General features: G+C 38.5%; 2 protein-coding genes across 2 annotated transcripts in view; both read right to left on the bottom strand.

The window, feature by feature from the left end:
- Window positions 1-2,346, bottom strand: part of LOC124169960 — a 28,977-nt gene extending 26,631 nt beyond the window's left edge. The window contains exons 1-2 of the mRNA XM_046548675.1: window positions 2,114-2,346; window positions 1,932-2,048 (exon numbers count right to left, since the gene is read on the bottom strand). Coding sequence (XP_046404631.1) covers window positions 1,932-2,048; window positions 2,114-2,182 — 186 coding nt within the window. The 5' untranslated portion in view covers window positions 2,183-2,346. The remainder of the gene's footprint in view (window positions 1-1,931; window positions 2,049-2,113) is intronic.
- Window positions 2,347-3,119: 773 nt separating this feature from the next.
- Window positions 3,120-4,613, bottom strand: LOC124164222 (uncharacterized protein K02A2.6-like). Its single transcript, XM_046541484.1, has one exon. It carries the CDS (start codon window positions 4,611-4,613, stop codon window positions 3,120-3,122), a length of 1,494 nt encoding a protein of 497 aa, XP_046397440.1.
- Window positions 4,614-20,472: the final 15,859 nt, after the last annotated feature.

Below are 20,472 nucleotides of genomic sequence, written 5' to 3'. Positions count from 1 at the left end.
GCTAGATTAGCCTGGATAGTTCGGTGGTCTGAGCATCTGCCCGGAAAGCAGAAGGTCCGTGGTTTGATTCCCGGTTCAGGTGAACTTTTTTCCAAATGTTTTCGGCCATCATTCCATCTCCACACCACACTGTGTCATTGTCCTGTATTTATAATATTAACCAAGCACTAAAATCTAGAAAAGGTCATACAAATGTAAATTACCATCACTATATCAAAACCACCAAAAATGAGGTTTAAAACTAAATTGTAAAAATTAAGAAGATATTGTAAATTTGTGAACTTTTTATCACTTGGAATACTTCAATATTTAATAAATACTAGCTCAGTTCAAAATTAATGAAGATAAATATTCTGGCAAATTTCACTCATCAAGTTTTTCTCTCCAACCAACCATTTGGACCACAAGGCATTGAGAAATTGGTGTTTCTTGTCCATGCCTTTTCAACAGAAAGTATGTAGAGGGTAAGTATTGGATATCACACTCCATGCTTGTGATATGTCCAGGAGTGGTCTGGCTCGATGGGCTGATAAGCAATTATTACCAACAATAAACTAATCCAATTCAATGGAATAAAAGGTAAGTCAAAATTCTAGGCTTTGTTTTTTATAATTAATTTACAACTAATTTTTTACTATTGAAACAAATATTGCCATAACGTTTTACATATCACAGCTATGTATTCATTCATATAAATATCATTCATTCATAGCCCTGATGAAGGCATTTAACTATGTTGGAAAAACTTGCATTAAAAATTCTTTGAGACATATATTGCAAGACACTGAATCAACATTCATTAATAACGTTGCAGACTCCTATGAGAAATCTAAAAGGAAATTGTAAGCTGCTTTGGTAACTTCAAATTTGGAATCGGAGGAAAATGCCCCCATTTGAAAGAAGTGAAAACCAGAGAGGTTCCAATATTCAGGAAGAATCCCCAGAAGGGACCCTATCATCTGCTCCACCAGTAGGCTGTCACTTGAAAATAAACTCTTTTTATACCGAAAATATTATATTTTAGTCATTTATCTTGAATTTTCCCATTGGATCCAATTTTAATATGAATATCTAGAAAATACCTTCTCAAATATATTTTGTCGATATCAGAAAAGCGGACATTCAGATATCTAAAAAATATCTAGAAGATATTTCAAGACATTTTCTAGACATTGGCTGAAGAAGTTCTAGATATTTTGTAGACATCTAGAAGATATTTTGTGCTGTGTGTGGGGCCATAGCCCATTCTATCTAGTGTGAATTAGACACCCCCGGGTGTCCAATTCACACTAGATAGAATGGTAATTTTTTCCGACACCCACTATGTACTGCTGCAAACCCCCTTGCCCCTATCCTGGATCCGACACTGGTTTTACATACATGAGCTATACCTTTCATAAAGTTCTGATTTCGTTTTCAATGACGCATTCACGTTGCTCAGCTTTCTCTAAGCCAACTATATTAGCTGTGAGAGGTATTCACTATCGAACACATAACACATTAAACTTACAACAATTTGGACAAAAATAATTACCAATGATACCAGACTATGCCCTCAAAATATGGCTACAGGTCAGAAGGAGACCAACCAAGATGTTATGGTGTATTCCAGGAATGACGAGCATTCACGCCGTGTATGATGCATCACATAAAAACTGCCAAGGCATTACGTTAATGAATCTGGAGGGTTCAAAATATAGCGTCTTAAAGGTTAACTTTAAACAATGATGCATGATATGTTGAAAAGACCTCTTCGTGAAATCTTACAGATATTAAAGGCAACCGAAAATACAATTGTTTTGAAGCAATCACAGGGCTGGAAAGCGACAAAACGTTTTCCAGATACATGAAGTATCTACGGCGCTATAATTTCATAATATTAACTACAGCTTCTCCCAACACATAAGCACAAGTTTACACATAAAATTTACCTGCATACTTCTCACCACTTGATATATAACTTGTCGAAATTGCAAATGAACCCCGGCATCTGAGCCAAAAGCCTGTAGCTGCACTGAGTATGTTGACAAGAATCCACATTCTGAAAGCTAAGAGAGAAATCATTAGAATGTCAAAGAAAAACACGGAAATACTCTAATTCAATTTCCATTACCCCTTTGAAAAATGTATCTAATATGCACGCCAAATCATTCACAGCATCAATGCAAGGTTCACTTTCCATTCCTGTGCATTCGAATCAAACGAAATGTGTTTCTTGTTTTGAATAGAATTCGGATGGCGATATTGATTTGTCAAAATAAGACATACCTAGCGCGCAATACGCGGTAATTTAAAAAAAGAGGGGATCTCATTTGAGGAGCCTTAGCGGTTCTCACAAGTGTAACCGTGTAACTTCCATATGTATGCCTCATGGTGATAAAAAGATTATACCACTTGCATTTCTGATACGTTACTTAGCAAAAAAAAACACGAAAAATCGAGGGTGAAAAGGCGATAAATTGCCGCTTAATTCAAATGCATCATTCATCTAAATGAATAATTTAAAAAACATCACAATTTTTTCTTTAATAATAATCATGAGGCATGTGTGCTGAGGACTTTAATTTAAAAAATATTGTCCCAGTAAATATATATGAGTTGCATTATATTACCATAAGGACCATAGGCGGATCCAGGGGGGGGGGCACGTGCCCCCCCCCCCAGACCCTAAAAAGTATGCTAGATTTTCAATACCGTCCCATTATCATTTCGTTCGTTTTGTATGACGAGGTATCCTTGTGGCCCCCCTGAACAAAATCCTGGAAATGGCCTTGCTTGTGCCCCTCCCAGAAAGAAATCCTGGATCCGCCCCTGATAAGGACCATGATATTACCAATGGCATTACAGCATAGCTGTAGATTTCCCTGAAACCAATAAGCCAGCTTTTCTCCAAACTGGCTTATACTACTGTTGTGACTGATAGCCGGTAAATAATAAAGATATCTCTCGCATCGATCACCATTTTATACTACTCGAATTTATTAGCAGAGATCAACAACAACAACAATACTCATCTCTATGTAAATATAGGTATTGAATCATCCATAAACATAAACATTAATATAAACATTATTATACACATTTAATATAAACATTTAATCACATTAGTTCTCCCCCACTTATTTGAAGACAACATAGTCTTTAAGATAGGTCGGCTTTTGCCGGTTCCTGGGAAGGTGCGGTAGGAGGCTACTGGCCGAAGGAGACGGGGTTGGTTGAACGACTTGCGGAGGAGAAGGTGCCAGCGGCGATTGGTGGGTTGGCGGCAATTGATAATGAGGAGGCACCTCTGCAGCTCCTGCTGAGGATGGCACACCCATTGTGTGCTGTGGAAACGAAGTAGAGAATGAGACTTGTTTCTTCGGAACCAAGGTGGCTATCAGCTGATTGATATGACGTTTTATGATTCGACCGTTATCCAACTTAACGATATAATGGCAATTGCCGAGCTTCTTTAATACGGTACCAAACTGCCAACTGTGATGAATTCCTGCATAAATCTTCACCTGTACTCTCTCCCCCAACTGGAGACTGCGAATTCGTGAGTTAGTATGTTTTGTTGGGACAAAAACTTTGCAGTTGGGAAGCAGGGCATCGAGACGAGTGCGGATCCTCCTCTTTAAGTACAGCTCTGCAGGAGTCCGACCTGAGGCCAAAGGTGTTGCCCTATAGCGGAACATAATGTCCCGTAACTTGGTGGTTAGTGGAGTAGGATCATCAGCAGCAGCTATAAGTCTCCTCTTCAATGTCTGGATGCTGCGTTCTGCAAGTCCATTTGTGGCTGGGTGATTAGGTGCGCTGAACTTCTGGAATATTCCACGCTCTTTGCAGTATTTTAGGAACTCTTCGCTCCTGAAGATGCTTGCATTGTCCGACGCCATTACGGAAGGGTAGCCATGTACTGAAAAGATGCCTTCCAGCGTAGCGATTGTTGTGGCAGAGGATGGAGCGTCACGGATCATGCGGACTTCTGCCCACTTCGACCTTGCATCCACACACATTAGGAAAAATTGGCCATCAAATGGCCCTGCAAAATCGATATGCACCCTCTCCCAATTCTCATCAGGCTGATTCCAGTGATGAATCGGCGCTTTCGGCGGACTGTGGCGGACCTTAGCACAGGGCTCGCAACTCTTAACAAGACGTTCTATATCTTTGTCTAACCCTTCCCAGTACACGTATCTCCGGGCAAGTTGCTTCATCTTCGTGACTCCCAAATGCGACATATGAAGCTCTTTAAGAATTTGTGCTTGGAGTGACTTCGGAATAACTGCACGATCAGAGCGGAACAACATGTCACCAGAGACAGTGTACGGGCTATCCTTGCGGCTGGTCTTGAGCTCCTGTAGAAGCGCTTGCAACTCTGGATCCTTGGCGGTTTCCTCAGCAACAATATCTGCAGTGATTGATGCGCTCGAGATTTGTAGCAGGGTTTCAGCATGCAAAGCGTTGATTTCTTGATCGATAGAGATTTCTAGAGAAGGACTAGATGTAGAGGCTGGGGCGCGAGATAAACAGTCAACATTCTCATTCTCTCTCCCCTTCTTGCATCGAACTGTGTAATCAAGACCACTGAGAAAAGATGCATACCTCAGTAAACGCGAAGAGGTCATCTGTGGTAGTGGACGATCTGGGTGAAAAATCCTTGAGAGTGGCTCATTATCTGTGACGAGAACGAAACGCTTTCCGAAAATGTAGTTGAAGAAGTGCGTTGTTGCATATATAATGGCCAAGGCCTCTCTGTCAAGCTGACTATAATGAGGAACTTGCATGGGTCGTAGATTGCTCTAAAAACTATTTTGAATAAGTCAAATGGATACATAAGTTCGCAATAACCCTAGTAGCACAAGAAATGTTGAGCATATGCTCAGATTATGTCAGGGAAATATGTTTTGCACACAACATTAGCATATGCTGAAAATATGTTCAGCAGATGTTTACAACCACATGTTTTCAACATATGCTCGAAATATTTCCAGCATATGTTCAGACGATGTGTTGAGCATATTTTCATAGAAATATGCTGCACATGTGTTCAACAAAATATGTTGAGCATATATGCGTAGACATATGCTCCACATGTTTTCAACGAAATATGTTGAGCATATATACGTAGACATATGCTCCACATGTGTTCAACGAAATATGTTGATCATATTTTCAAGAAAATATCTATGCGTTCTGAGAAATATTTCGTCGACAAATCAGCGATCAGGATTCGAATACTGCATGCTAGTTTTATCATTAATGTAAAGGAATATATCTAGTTCTAGTTTATTCTAATTCAAGTATATCAATTCATAATTTTAACCAAGGCCCTGATTTTAACACTTTAAAAATAATTGAAGAGCGAGACGCATGCGTCGACGTTGTTGTGTGTGTTCATGTTGCTATGATTTCATTGCTCAAATCGCACGTTGTTTACGTTACTTTATACAAGAGGAGAGAGCCCAGTTTCCTCGGAATCATCTAGAAGCATGAAATGTAAGTACATTGGTAGATAAATATATGAAATTACTATTTTACAATTAGTACTAACTGTTCTTGTGTGATATCGTAAAAGTTCTCAATCGCTGTTTATGAACGGATGAATGTATGATATTACTATTTTAGTTCTGACTGTTCTTGTGTGGTATGGTAAAAGTTCTCAATGGCTATTTATGAACTGAATTGTGGTCGTAAATGCCGTATTATGTTATTCCTGCCCAATGTAAATACTTGGATCGAATATGATGCATGTAACCGAGTGAGTGCGAAAATGTTCGATCGAAATCAATCATAGCCACAATAAAATGTGAAGGAAGTAATAAATTCTTGGTCAAGGCTTAGAGCCTGTTCTAATTTCGTTTGTGAATCTATTCATAAACTCTTTTTTTGTTCATGCTAATATTGTAACAAGGCCATAAAATTATGATAACAGCACCATTTCATGAATGCTAAACTAATCGCTGGATGATGAATTAGCCCTCTAGAGCTCTTTCATGGTATCATTTTGAGGCATAATTAACTAATTTGTAACCAAGTATCATTAACGAACTTATTTTGTGAATAACTGTCGCAGCGAAGTGCTAACAGTAAATATGAGTAGTCTCGACTAGGAATCATGTTAACACAGTTGCACTCTGATATGAGGGAACGAAACAAAGAATTGGCATGGGTAACCCATGGGGATGGCTCAAAAGGAGTGCATGATACGTACTATCGTTAATTTTTCCATCAGATTACTAAAAATTTACTTTAGCACTTAGGCGATTCACTCAGAAGTAAGGGGACAAAAATAATCGAGTTTATATGCAGTATCTACAGTATTCCTGTGGTTCGTGCCTCAAATACTAGCCAAATCTGGCATATATATTGCTTGGGTTTCACGGATTTCAAGACATACACCATATGCGCATTGGTATTTATAATTTCATGGACAATTAGAGACCAAAGTCACATAATGTGTATCTTAAGCGATTTTTTATGGAATATAAGGCTCCACATTATAGTGGAATTAAATTTAATGTCGTTGTCAATTGAACCGTTTGTTCTGTTAAACATGATACTCTCAGGTTCATCATAATTTTCTTGCTTTCCATATTTCATTACATATTTTAAGCAATGCAAAATCTGTTAATGAGAAATGTCTGTTTAGTCATGCAAAAAAATGACATTTTTATTTTTTGAAGAACTTCACCCTCTTGCATGGAAATGAATCGGTGTCTTAAAATGTTCATGACCTCACTAATCTATTAGTATTATCTTCATCTAGCTCTCAATAATTGTATTATGTTGATGGACTTACATGGAAATGTATTGTAGGATTATTGATATTTAAGACCAATGTATATACACTAGCTGACATGAATAACTTTTACATTACATATTGTGTGAACTTATGATGCAATACTTCCCTTACTGCTACTTCCTCTCCTTAGTCTGTCTCATGCAAATTTTAAATTTTGCAACTTAATGTTAATTTACCATTCATGAAAGATGTCAATATTCACCATTTTCAGGTTAAAGAAGTAATAATTTTTTGCTGTTTAGTGCTTGTTTAGTGGATAAATATTGATTTCTGTTTATTTTAATCTACAGATGCTCTCCACTCTTGTCTTATGTTTAGCAGTGCTGATAAATGTGCCTTTCTTGAGTTAACTGGGGAGTGGCTATGATGGTCGTGCTGCCTGAAGAAGACTGAGAGAAATCAAGGAAAAGAATAGGATTGAAATATTTGTTGATAATGTTAAATGCTTATGTTTTTTTATTAGAATAAATCTACTTCATTATCAAATTGCAGAACTATGTCATACTTGATTCTCCTATTATATCCTATGTAATCCATTATCTACCAATTGATTACATATTCCGTAGGAGCTCCATCAAAGGATAAAGTGGCAGTAGACTTTAATAATTACAAATAATTTGGGCTAAAGCATTATAGTGGCTCATGATACCACCTATGTATCAATATTCTTATTAATGTTACTAAAACATGCCTTAGCCCTTTTCCTTGTTCGTTCAATCTTTCGTACGTTGTAATCTAGCAGTGTGGAGTGTAATGCTTTCAGATGCACATGTGCAGTGGAGCTGGTGAGAGCTGTACGATGACGGGGCTAAAGAGGATGTTGAAGGGTTAGACAACATGATAATCAGTACCATCAATGCTTTATTCTGTCGAATGCTTATCATTTATAAATTTTAAATTAACATTGGCGATTTCAAATCCTTGACCAAATTTAGTTGTATTAATGATTAAACATTTTCAATTTAAAGTGCTAATCTGATAACTTGAGTGAATGCAATGTGTAGGTCTGACATCATGCCCTAAGTCCACAGTGAAAGGCAGGAGCGGTAAAAAGGAGAGAATTTGTGCATCTATAGGTATTGCAAGGTTGTAAGGGAATACTTTTCATAAGGGGGATAAATGGATGCAACCTCACCCTAGTGAAAATCTCCATAGGATTTCTTTTTCCTTTAGTAATTTGACAATGGGAAATGATTGTTCCTATAGGAAAATTTTAGGTTCCTATGGGAAAATAAAATTTTCCTGTAGGAACATAAAAATTTCCTATAGAAACAAATGTTTCCCATTGTCAAATTACTATTGGAAAAAAAATCCTGTAGATATTTTCACTAGGGTATGCTGAGCATATTTTGGGAGAATGATGGGCATATGTTAAAAACATATGTTGGGCATAATTGGAAACCATGCTGAGCATATGTTAAAAACATATGTTGAGCATAAGTGGGTAATATGCTGAGCATATGTTAAAAACATATGTTGAGCATGTGTGGAAAACATTCTGAGCATATGTTGAAAACTTGTGTTGAACATATGTTGAGCATATGCCTTGCCGGACATTTACATATGCTCAGCATGTGCTCAAATTGTGTTGAACACATCTTACATATGTGTTGAAAATGCCCTGAGCATACTCTGAACACAAATTGTGCTACTAGGGAATACCTTCAGTTTCTCCATTCAACATCAAAAGAAATAAAAAAAATTGCATTTAAAATCGAGAAAAATTTCTCTGAGCCGACCACTGCGCGAAGACACCCGAGCGTTGCCGAGGCCAGGCGTGACGTCATAGGTGCCTAAACAACCGTGGGGAGTAGGGAAATACGCTGAGCGCTTGGTGTAAAATTTGTTTTGAGGGAGTATTTAGCCGCTCATCGTCACTTTATTTTGTTCTGTTATTCTTGGGCAAGTTTTCCTATTGCTATTGTGCCTAGATTATTACTTGGGATATTAATAATGCGGCATCGGGATGATGAAGTACAAGCGTTTCACTTCGTGTGTTTTAGTTATCAGAAAAATGGATGATAACGTTGCCACTCGTTCGAATAGTACACCTGAAATTCATCTACGTCTACATAATACACCGCAAGCCGCCTATAAGGCGTGTGGCATGGGATGTTAGGACACCAGCCTTTTTTTAGGACACCAAAAATTGATGCCATGACCCTTAAGGAATTTGTTAAGACAAATTTTTGCTATACGTTGGCGGCAAATCGAGTTGTAAAAGAAAATTGTAATACTGGAGGATAACGATCGTAAGCTGTGCTGTTGAATTTGGCAACGCCGGATTAGCGGAGAAGGTAGTCCTATCCGTCCTACGGTACGAATTCACAGCAAAACAGTCTGCACACAATCCACATGTGAGATCGCGATCGGTTCCGCTGCCAACACACACACAAGCTACAACCTATTTCAATAATATAGGTAAATCCATAAAAAATATACTAGCATATACCATAAAAATATAGCGGGAAATAGGCAAATACTCTTATCAAAAACTGGATGTCACTGTCACATTCTTATATTCATCACGTACAACTTACAATAACAGAACTCGTTATGATGAATACAACTATTTATTCACAGATTTAAACCCTTAAATTAGCCGACACAGGTGACATTTCTCACTACTATTCGTTGAAATAATGGAATAACAAACTTCACACACAGTTTTTATTTCGGGCGTTGAAAATAACACTATTTTGGCACAAAAATGTTCCTAGATGTCTCCAATCAGCGAGCAAAAGTTTCATTGACTGGAATTCACCCCATAATACAAGCACAGACAGTCCTAAACGACGAATTCTCCGGTACCTACGAATAAACGGATGAAGTTATTGTATATAAAAGCTAAGCGGACATCAGTAAACATCAAAATCGTTCTAATTGCATACTTAAATGAATGATATGCCGTCGATAACATTAACTTACAATTAACGTATCCCCCTTCCAATGGCCGTGGCTCAGACTCCTACAACGATGTTATTTAGGTATTATATAATTTTTGCTTTAACTGCTCCAGTTTTATATTTTATGCCCGTACTCAGATATTAATATTATAAATAATGCAAAATATGAGGGCTTCCAAGCCTCTATCGTCGAATATTTATCTTTAAATATAAAATAATCAACACGTCTAACAAACGAAGCTCTCACAACTGCTGGCAACTATTACAAACAATCACAACAATAGCTTCGCGTGATGTTTAGGCACCTTTGACGTCATCGAGGCTTCGTCGGCAGTGGCTTGGGGGGTGAGGTAGTTTTTCCCGCGCTTTAAAATTCGTAATATTTATCATTAAATATCTCGCGAAGGAAAACTCAGATAAACATGCGGTTTTCTTTGTTGCATTCGGAAAATAATTTTCTGTCCGCCTATGAAATAAAAAAAATTCATGCAAGTTCCCCATTAGACTCAGCCTGCGTCAGAGCTCGTGAGGCATAAGCAATTGGGCGCTCATGACCATCAATATCATGGCTAAGTACTGCAGCTATCCCAGTTGGTGAGGCATCAGTTGTGAGCAGTGGCGGCGCGTGCGTATACGCATGTTAGCAAGTGCACACCCAAAGATGAATAAATTATAAAAGAAAACTATTCCTTTGCAACGCGAAGGATAAAAGTACTGTCTGCATATGCAAGAAACATGAGCCTCCGAACGCTACAGCTATCTCCTTTTCGAATTCACCGCTCTACAAGTGTGCGATTCCGTGGCATTTTGCCGGGCGCATTTTCGGTCTGTGCGATCGCTTGAGGGAGCTCTGGCGGGACGAGGTAAGCGGGGGGGTATGTGCTGTTCAAAGGGGCGATGGGAGCAGACTCAAAACCATGCGAATGCGCACGCGCATGTTTTTGGTGACTGACTAGCAGGTAGTGTAGTGGTGTAGCCGCCACCTACACTACCTGCGCCCAGGATCCTAGTCCGTCTACAGAGCCATCTGTATAGCCGTTTTCTACACTACTTCCTCATAGGGTGTAAGGAAAAGAGAATGAATTTCAACTACCGTCACTTGTAAAGGTGTGTTGAGAAAAATTATTTTCATACATGCTAATATTATTTCTGTTCATGCAATTTTAAGGGTAGAGTGTACCAGTGATATGTTTTGCTTGCTATGTATTCTATTACGACGAAATATGACGCTCATGGATTAGGATTAACATAATATAATTAAATCATCCTATATCTGCTCTAATGCACACCCTAGATAAATTACCACCAGCCGCCACTGGTTGTGAGTATGACTTGCTTTGATGGATCGAATGGAATGAGTAGTCTATCCGAGCACAACTCTGATTTGAGATTTACGAAGGCAGCTTCTTCAGCAGCAGACCAAACGAAGCGTTCACCCGTTCTTAGCAAGCGGCGTAGTGGATAGGACTTTGAAGAGAAGTCTGGAATAAACCTGGAATAATATGTTACTAAGCCCAGGAATCTCCTCAACTCACCTAAATCCTTTGGTCGTGGCATTTGAGAAACTGCTTGAATTTTAACTGGGCACTTTTGAATCTGATTATGCGACACTACATGACCAAGATAACTGATGCTTTCCTTGAAGAATGAACATTTGGCACGATTGAGATGAAGATCATTCTCTCTGAGGCGTTCCAAACATGCAGTAAGATTTCTGGTACATTCTTCAAGATCTGAACCATGACAGATAATGTCATCGAAGTATGCCTCCACCTTTGGTAAGCCATTCAACAATTGACCTAGAATGCGATTGAATTCCGCTGGAGCAGTCTTAATCCCGAAGCTGAGGCGATTCATTCGGAACGTGCCTTTGTGTGTTGAAATCGTTTGAATCTTGCTCCCTTCTTCATCGACCCGTAAATGCAGGTAAGCCTTGTACAAGTCCAATTTGCAAAAATACTTGGAACCTCTGAGGCTGTGGAGAACCTCGTCTATTCTGCGGATGGGGTAATTTGATGCAACGAGTCTAGAATTCACCCCACATTTGTAGTCTACGCATAGCCTCACTCCTCCATCGGGCTTAGGTATTACCACGAGTGGCGATCCCCAGTCACTTGATACAATGGGAGTGATGACACCTTGTTTTTCCAATGTGGATAACTCTCTTTCAACTCTCTCTCTCAATGCAAAAGGAACATCTCGTTCACGGTTAAAAATGGGTGTCACGCCTTCTCTAAGTTGAAGATGTACTTCGACGTTTGGAACACACCCGATTCTTTCTTCAAAAATTTCTTCATATTTCTTGAAGATGTCTTCTAGTGAGGTGCCCAGATAACACGGCATTTGTATTACATCAATAATACACAAACAATACGTGCCCAAATACATATGTATAAGATGGAATACGATCGTATTACATCGGTATATTTCACGTAGAAGTGGTTCAAAAGTCCCTATGGATGTATGTATTCGTGCGTATTACAAATTGGAAATCTGAATACCCATACATGAATTATACATATGTATACAAAGGAATACAATCGTATTACGTCTGTATATTTCACGTAAAAGTGGCTCAAAAGTCCCTCAGGATGTATGTATGCATGCGTATTACAAATTGGAAATCTGAATATCCTTACATGTAATATACATATGTATCTGCAGGCCCTCGTACACGAATTATACATATTGATTTTCTGACCCACATCCACTTAATATCAATATGGATCAAACGGATGAATAAATATAAGGAAACCAGAACATACAGATAATAAAACATTTATTCAAAGAGAAAAATAAAATAATACACACAAAGAACAAGTGTGGCCATGAATATTGCTAACAAGCATTAAGGGCAAGCAAACAGTAGGTGAAACTTAGTTTAAAAAAATGGCACAAAGATAAATCAAATACAAACAATGGTTTGAGTTGGAAAGTAGAAAAAAATATTAGCACGGAACAAGCGTTGTAACCCATTGCACAAGAAGAAACCTGAATTCAGGAAACCAACTCTGCACTATCAGCCACTTCCTGAAAGGAGAAAAGAAGAAGTCAAGTTTAAAAGTCATGCAAAAATATATCTTTTTGTAAGATCTGAATAGGAGCTCAAGGCCTTTCAATTTTATTTTTTTTCAATTCATATAGGCAGTCAGTATTCTGTGAAGTCTGTAATTTTAGTACTAATTCTGTATTCTGAATGCAAATGTAAGTTTGGCTTCTCTGCTAGATTCCTGACATGAGTTTTAAAATTTTTCATTTACCAATTATGTCAAGGTCCCAGCTAGCACAGATTTGACCTTGTCCTTTGAAAAATCAGATGTTTTGGGGATATGCTTTCATTTTACAAAATTAATAGCCTTTCTCTTGAGAAGAATGAGAAATATGAGAAAAGATCATATGACTACTTTTAAATATAAATTAACTAGGAAAACGTGAATCCATTGGTATGCTTATTTAGTACATGATACTAATATATTAGTACCATGATTAAGTAGCGGATGACTCACACAGAAAAAATATAAACTTGTGATATCAAATTTTCAAACAAATAAATTTCATACATAATAGATAATTTCAGGCTTAACTTTAAGAAACCTCTCGATTATGGTTTAAAAAAATTTTCCCTCATACCTTACCTCGGTATTAACAATTCCACCTGGTCTTCTGGCTTTGCTTCGTCGTCTTTTCCGTAATCCATTCTCCTCTTGTCCAGGCCAAGCTATTTACATCGTCGCCTGCTGGGTATGCGCGAAAGAGCATGAAAAGAAAATTACAATTACCTAATTAATTTGGCCCGTACGCACCTTTTTCTTACATATAATGACAAACTTTCGCATGAAAATTACGTATTTATCTTGTGTTAATAATAATGACGAAATGCACCTTGATTGACTGCATTTCAAGATGAAAAAAATATTACATTTTGCTTTAAGGGAACCGATATTACACGACCAATACTTCTTGTTCGTTAAATAATTAGAAGTAGAGGGCAAAACCGCTCGGAACCTCGAGGAATCTATTAGTGACAAGGCTACGCTGATAAGTCTAAGGTCAAAGATGTTATGACTAAAGCATAGGATAACTAGGAATGCAAGAACTACAATACAGTAGGTTGTGGTAATAAACAGCGATAAAACAACTTACACGTGAACGAAAACATTCCTTTAAACAATTTTTTCTGCTCTTAATTAAGAGAAGAAAAAATGTAACTTCAGCCGCAAAGCACGGAATTACTATACGACGCATAATCTATTAATTTATACGTACAAGATTGACATTACTATGTTTTACCATATAACTTCAATGGACACCAGTCTCCTCGATACATAACTCAACAAAAAAGGAAAACAATAGCCAAACATAAACAAAATAATTACCTCTATTGGCGCAATGTGGTTAACACATTGCGCCAATAGTTGTATCCAAATATACTCAAATAACATAATTAATGTAGTCTATGTATGCGTACAATATAACAAAAGATAAATCATACCTTACCTTAATTATCCAGTGACAGGAAACTGTTGGAGCTGGCTTGCACGAATCGCAATAACGTGCGGGATTGAAGCACATTTCCAGCAAAACATAGCTTCGATTTGAGCACACCATCCACACGCACCGGTTATCGAGGATTAAAACACTATGTCAATTCTTCCAATACGTATAATAATACAAACAAATATAAAATTAACTATACATCAGTAGCCGGAGTTCCTCCTACAGCACGTTCTTGACGTTCTCGTAGTCTCGAACGAAATGCCGAGCTAACTGTTAACGAGATTATCACTCCCACTCACTTCCCTAGCTTGTTGCGACAGAATTGAGAATTTAATTTTTTTGTTTAAACAGTTAATTTTAAATATCGTTTAAAAAATTAAACTTCGCTTTTACTTTTGCGCTGTGCAAGAACTATTTTTTGTATTTTTCATGTATTGTGAACCATTTTCCATGTGTATATTTCGCGGATGGAAACTGAATTTTACATATGTAATACGTCTGTATTTCGCGTGCATTTACAAATTAACATAAATATGGTCGCCATACTACCCTTGCTCACATCGATCAGTATATGATTTATTTTTAAGCTTCCTGGGTATAAATTCAAATGGATGAATGATCATTGAAATGAGGAAATCTGGCGTTTGCAGTGAACATATTATTTCTGCAAAAATGTTTCTGAACATTTCACTAGACGCCACGAAAATCCACCTCTCAAAAATTACAGGAAATATACATAATGTATATTTTGTGTATTTTTGACCACATTTACATATGTATTTCCTCTGTATTCATACATATGTAAAAGTTACAAGTGTTACACGATATTTACATTTGTATTTTTGACCACATTTACATAAGTATTCAAATTTCAAAAATACAAATGTATTTATCGTGTAAACACGTACCACTTTTACATATGTATGAATACGAAGGAAATACATCCAATAATACATATGTATTACACATGTTATACATAACAAAATTACATATGTATGTGACCCATGAAAATACAATATAAATACATTATGTATATCCAAATGTGTGCTGTTGGGGTGACTACTTTCACATTGACAGTGCGAAGACCTGATTCATGGTTATCTATTTCTTTTACACTAATATTAGACGAGGTAGCCAGGCGACGTCGCCAGCGACGGTAGCTGGCGACGTCGCTGGCTACCAAACCTAGTAGCCAGTTATGTAGCCAGTTCAGTATCCAGAATTTTTCCGTTTTCTCTGTTTGCTGTGAACTATAGTGGACTGCGTTGTGTGAGTGGTGACGTTATCTTAATTTTGTGTCGGCCAACTTCTGTCACTTTTTCACGAGCTCTTCAAGCTTTTTCTTTTGGTCGTCTTTCTGCGGCTCTTCTTTTTTCTTCTTCTCTCCGCGTATCCCTTCCACTGAATCAGAAGATGTAGGCATTTTCTCAACTGGCGTGGACATACTGAGCAACTCACTCACTCACAACAGGACACAACACAACAGTGAGCAGTACCAAGCGAGGTGTACTGACCGAGTAGCCTGGCGACCTCGTGTAATAAGCTCCGTATGCTACAACGCAGCGTCGCCAGTATGGGTAGCCAGTGGCGACCGGAGTGGCGACGGGGCTCGGTAGCCAGTCAGTCGCCAAAGTGTGGCTACGTCGCTGGCTACCCTCGTGTAATAAGGCCCATAAGAATCAATGACCCACGACAAGCTGGGTAGCCAGGTTCGTCGCTGGCGACGTCGCCTGGCTACCTCGTCTAATAAGGGCCTTAGACTAATTCCAAGTCCACGAATCCACATCCGTCCGAGTAGAGCATCATGCCCTGCTGGTACTATAAATAGATCGGCGTCCATTGACTTCCTATTATAGGTAACTGAGACCGTAACTTTGCCTATGGGTTTGATGACGTGGTCTGAGTATGAGCGGAAAGAAATTGATGTCGGTTGAAGCGGTATACTAAGTCCAAGTTTGTTGAAATCGGGTTCTGAGATTAAAGAGAAACGCGCACCTGAATCCACTTCGAACGACTGCGGCTTGTTATTGAGAGTGACTGTTACGATGTATTTATCGGTGTCTGGTCCAACTTCATACAAATCCTCAGTGTCTTCGATGCGAGTGATGCCATAATCATTGTTTGAATGACGATCTTCTTCTTGTTCTTGAGACCGCTGAGACGACAGGGTGTTGGTCTTCGATTTACGGAGCAGGGTGGTGATGCAGACTTTTGAAATGTGACCGATTTTTCCACAGGAAATGCACTTTAGAGATTCGCGCATTGCTCTGCAATCTCGCGATTTATGGTTTGTGCGACCACATTTGAGGCAAATGCCATCGAGACCTAATGACCGATAATTAATATGCCCTCTAGAATTGCGGGAATGGGAAAAATGACGCGGATGAGAGTTGGACTGACGGCGATTATCTTGAGATTCTGAACTCCGGCGACTGCGACGTTTTCCTTCTTGACGACGATAAATCTTATTTGTATCTGCGGCTTGATCCGTTGTCTTCTCAGGCGATTTACTCAACTGTCCCGATTCGAAGCGAGATGCTTCTAGTGCTGTGGCTTTCGTCAGGATTCCGTCGAAATCCTTGAGATTTGTCTCTTGCAGTATCGCTTCTCGTATCCAGCTATCCTTCAGGCCTCTGATAAACTGAGCACGGAGGAATATATCAGCTATTGAGAACTTCTTTTTGCACGTGGTAGTAGGACAAGTAGCGTAGAAATCACAGTCTTTCAACTTTCCCTTCAGCGATGCGACGAAATCCGAGATTGATTGATGCGGCTGTTGAGTGATGCTGAGAAAATAATGCTGTGAGACGACCGTTGAGACTGATGGTGACAGCATTTTCTCGAAATGAGCCTTCAAGGTTTCGAAATCGATTTCTTTAATAGGATCATCTGGTCCCAGAAATGCAGCAAGATTATTGTAGTGATCTTTTCCGATCGATGAACGCAGGAGTTGAGCCTTTTTTATATCATCGCTGACGTTCTTGAGATCGCAGTAATTATTGAAGCGTTCCATATACGAAGAAAACTTTTCAGTTTTTGCGTCGTAGGCTTCAAATGGAATTATCTGCGGAGCTGGTGTGGTTTGCTGATTTTTGATGACGGAAGTCAGCGCAGAAAGTAATTCTTTGAGCTGTTTTGAGTCCATTATATCCGGGTTAAATTTACGTAAATAAGCGTCGACAAGGTTTTTTCTGGTCTTTGAACTTCACAATTTTTCTTTTTTAATCCTCGTCGCCAACTTGTTGTGACTGATAGCCGGTAAATAATAAAGATATCTCTCGCATCGATCACCATTTTATACTACTCGAATTTATTAGCAGAGATCAACAACAACAACAATACTCATCTCTATGTAAATATAGGTATTGAATCATCCATAAACATAAACATTATTATACACATTTAATATAAACATTTAATCACATTAACTACTCACACAAATATCCAGTCAACCAAGTGTGTAACTAATGTGGGGGATAGATCCCCCCAAAGTCTAAGATAAATAAAAAGAATATTTAAAACTTGTCTAGTTTTGACACATATAATAACTGTATCTGCTCGAAGTTAAATTCGAAGTGCCAAAACAATATAAAATGTATTTCCAGGCATGTAATTTTTCAAAAATTTTTCTTGGACCCCTGTCGCAAGGGGGGGGGGGGGGCGGCACTCCCCTCATAAGCTACACCATTGCAGTCAACATCAAGTTCACTAGGATTTGCATCAGGCCCACCCAAGAGGCTGATGAAGGTTGCCATTATTATACCTTCCACTGTCCCAAGTGATCTGCAATACCTCTTGTCTAAGGTATGATATGCAAAGACAATAAGTGGCTTATTTATCAATCATATTTTTAAACATGGCTTGATAAGCAAGCGAAATATCAAATATCATTGAAAAGCCACATCGAATTAACATTATTTTCATTTTCCAGGGAGGTAGCCATAATATACTCACTAAATTACCTATCCAGCATACACCATATGGAGAACATCTGAGAATTCTTCCTAATATGGAGACACCAGGATAGACCAAGATTCTTAATAGTGTCAACATCATCCACTCTCACCTGTGTTCCCACCTGATTAGGCTGGCCTTTGGGATTTTAAAGCCAGCTTATGTACCAAAACATGGAGTTATTTGTAATCAAATTTTTGAGCAGCCAAACCAAAGGGTGATAACTATACAGAACAATTGTTGCTGCAGACACAGTAATTTCTCTCAAAATTGTTCACACAAAGTGTAGCTCAATCAAATTCAAAAGAATGCATTACGAATCATCCCTTCCCACTTCAATCTCTTTGAAGTCTTCATTTAGAAACATACAATTAGAGGTGATTTTAGTTTTTCATGCAAACAAAGTCTTAGCAATCAATCATGCTTAATATCATTTAAATGAAACACTAATATTTACATTGAATTTATGAAATTTCCATGAAAGCATGACGTGTTTTGTTGTTACAACATCCTCATGTTCATCCAAGATTTTTCCTAAATATGCCCTGCTGTTGAAGGAGACAGGGTAAGAGGAAGATGAAGTTTGGGCTTCAGAAAATGGGTAGAAAGGGTCATTTTTATTGGGTCTCGAGGATAAGAGAAAGGATCCAGGGTGAGGGTACCACATATGAATGCCTTCTCTCTCTTCTTGAGTGGTGTGGTCTTCAGCAACGGATCTGGAATAAGAACTGCATTCCGACAACCAAAGAACTCAAGAAGAAAGTGAAGGCGTTTGTGGCCTCACCCTGGATTCTTCCTTCCACCCCCAAGACCCTAAAAACTACCCATTCCCTCCACCAGGGTTCCCACTCTGAATTATAAAATTCACGGTTTTTTCTATGTTTTCACGGTCTCAATGATGTCAAATTCACGGTCTGTTGATAAGCCATTATAGGCAGAAATATTGATGACGTAATAATCACCTGCCGCATGTTAACTAAAAATTTATCAAATACAACAGACCCCGTGAATGCAAATGCAGCAATGAAAGTGCTCTCTCTCATGATGTCACTTATCGATATCAAAATTCAGGCCGGCTAGAGGTTGAGTGGGAAAATGGAGGGAGCAGGGTGGCAGGGAAGTGAAGAATTGTCTAATTTTTTGCCAGGGTTAATGAACTGTTTAGCAGTATTCCAATCACAGGCTCAAGATCAATGTGTCGTCATGGCACACAGACCAATAATTCTGCTTCCAATATACATGTGGAGATAAATGCGTGGACAGTGTCTGCGCATGACTGACCTTGAAACATAATCGACGAATTGATTTTTCTTTTGATCTGTCAGTCGTAGTTCTACCATCAAGTTTGAGTGATTTTTAAAGTTTTAAGACGAAATTCATGGCTTTTTCACAGTAGAGGAAATTCACGGCTAATTCACGATTGACTGGGAATACTGCTCCACTTTCCCCACCCCTAAAACCTCATTCTTCCTTTCACCCTATCTCCTTCAACACTAAGACTCAGTTAAGGAAAAACTTGGCTGCCATTGATGCACCTGAGAAAGTTGTTCTAACAACGAAACATGTCGTGCTTAAATATATGGAGAGAAAATATTGCAATGTTTCATTTAATTTATACATAATAATAACTTCCACCACATCATGCCATATACCATACAGGATCTTCACATATAAGTTGATATCTGGGCAGTGGCGGATACAGAAATCACTCAAGGGGGGGGCGCAAAAGATATATTGAGTTGCTTTTACTTTTATCGCGAAAAAAATAATCAAGTCAGGCAGAGTAGAATAAAATTTTAATTAAAGTAATTATACACATATATAAGACAATGCCATCTTATGATATAAAATAGTCACAATCGTGGTTCTGCAATGTTTGCCAATACGGCCGGACCCGCAAGGGAGGGGCGTGCGCCCCCTCGCCCCCCATCTGTATCCGCCACTGTATCTGGGGGATTGGAGGAAGGCAGAGAGTATTAATAATTTAAATTACACAATTTGGTTGGCTTTGACACCTTCCTGCCTGCACATCTTTTCACCAATGTTTCAAAGGTTTATTAATGGCAATGTTTAGTAAACATACTCTACTGTCATTATAATGTCTCCAAAAGCATGATTTGAAGCCTCTTACTAAGTAGACTTTCAAATTTTGGTGAGCTCGATGTTTTGTATGGTTATCTACCTGATGGAATGTACCTACCTTAATATGATTACAAAGGATCTCAGGCTTTCCTGGCAAATTGATAGTAGGCAGAGTTCTCAGTTTTCCCACTAGGTCCATGGGTTGATTTACATCAATGTTTTGAGGGTGTAGTCTCCCATCGT

The sequence above is a fragment of the Ischnura elegans genome, chromosome 1, assembly GCF_921293095.1.
Source record: "Ischnura elegans chromosome 1, ioIscEleg1.1, whole genome shotgun sequence".
NCBI classification, from domain to species: Eukaryota; Metazoa; Arthropoda; class Insecta; order Odonata; family Coenagrionidae; genus Ischnura; species Ischnura elegans.
The sequence above is the reverse complement of the archived record's forward strand: the minus strand, read 5'-3'. Positions and strand labels throughout refer to the sequence as shown.

What these genes read in the sequence shown, in the direction of transcription:
- LOC124164222 (XM_046541484.1), bottom strand. Translation starts at nt 4,613, where the DNA reads ATGACCTCTTCGCGTTTACTGAGGTATGCATCTTTTCTCAGTGGTCTT.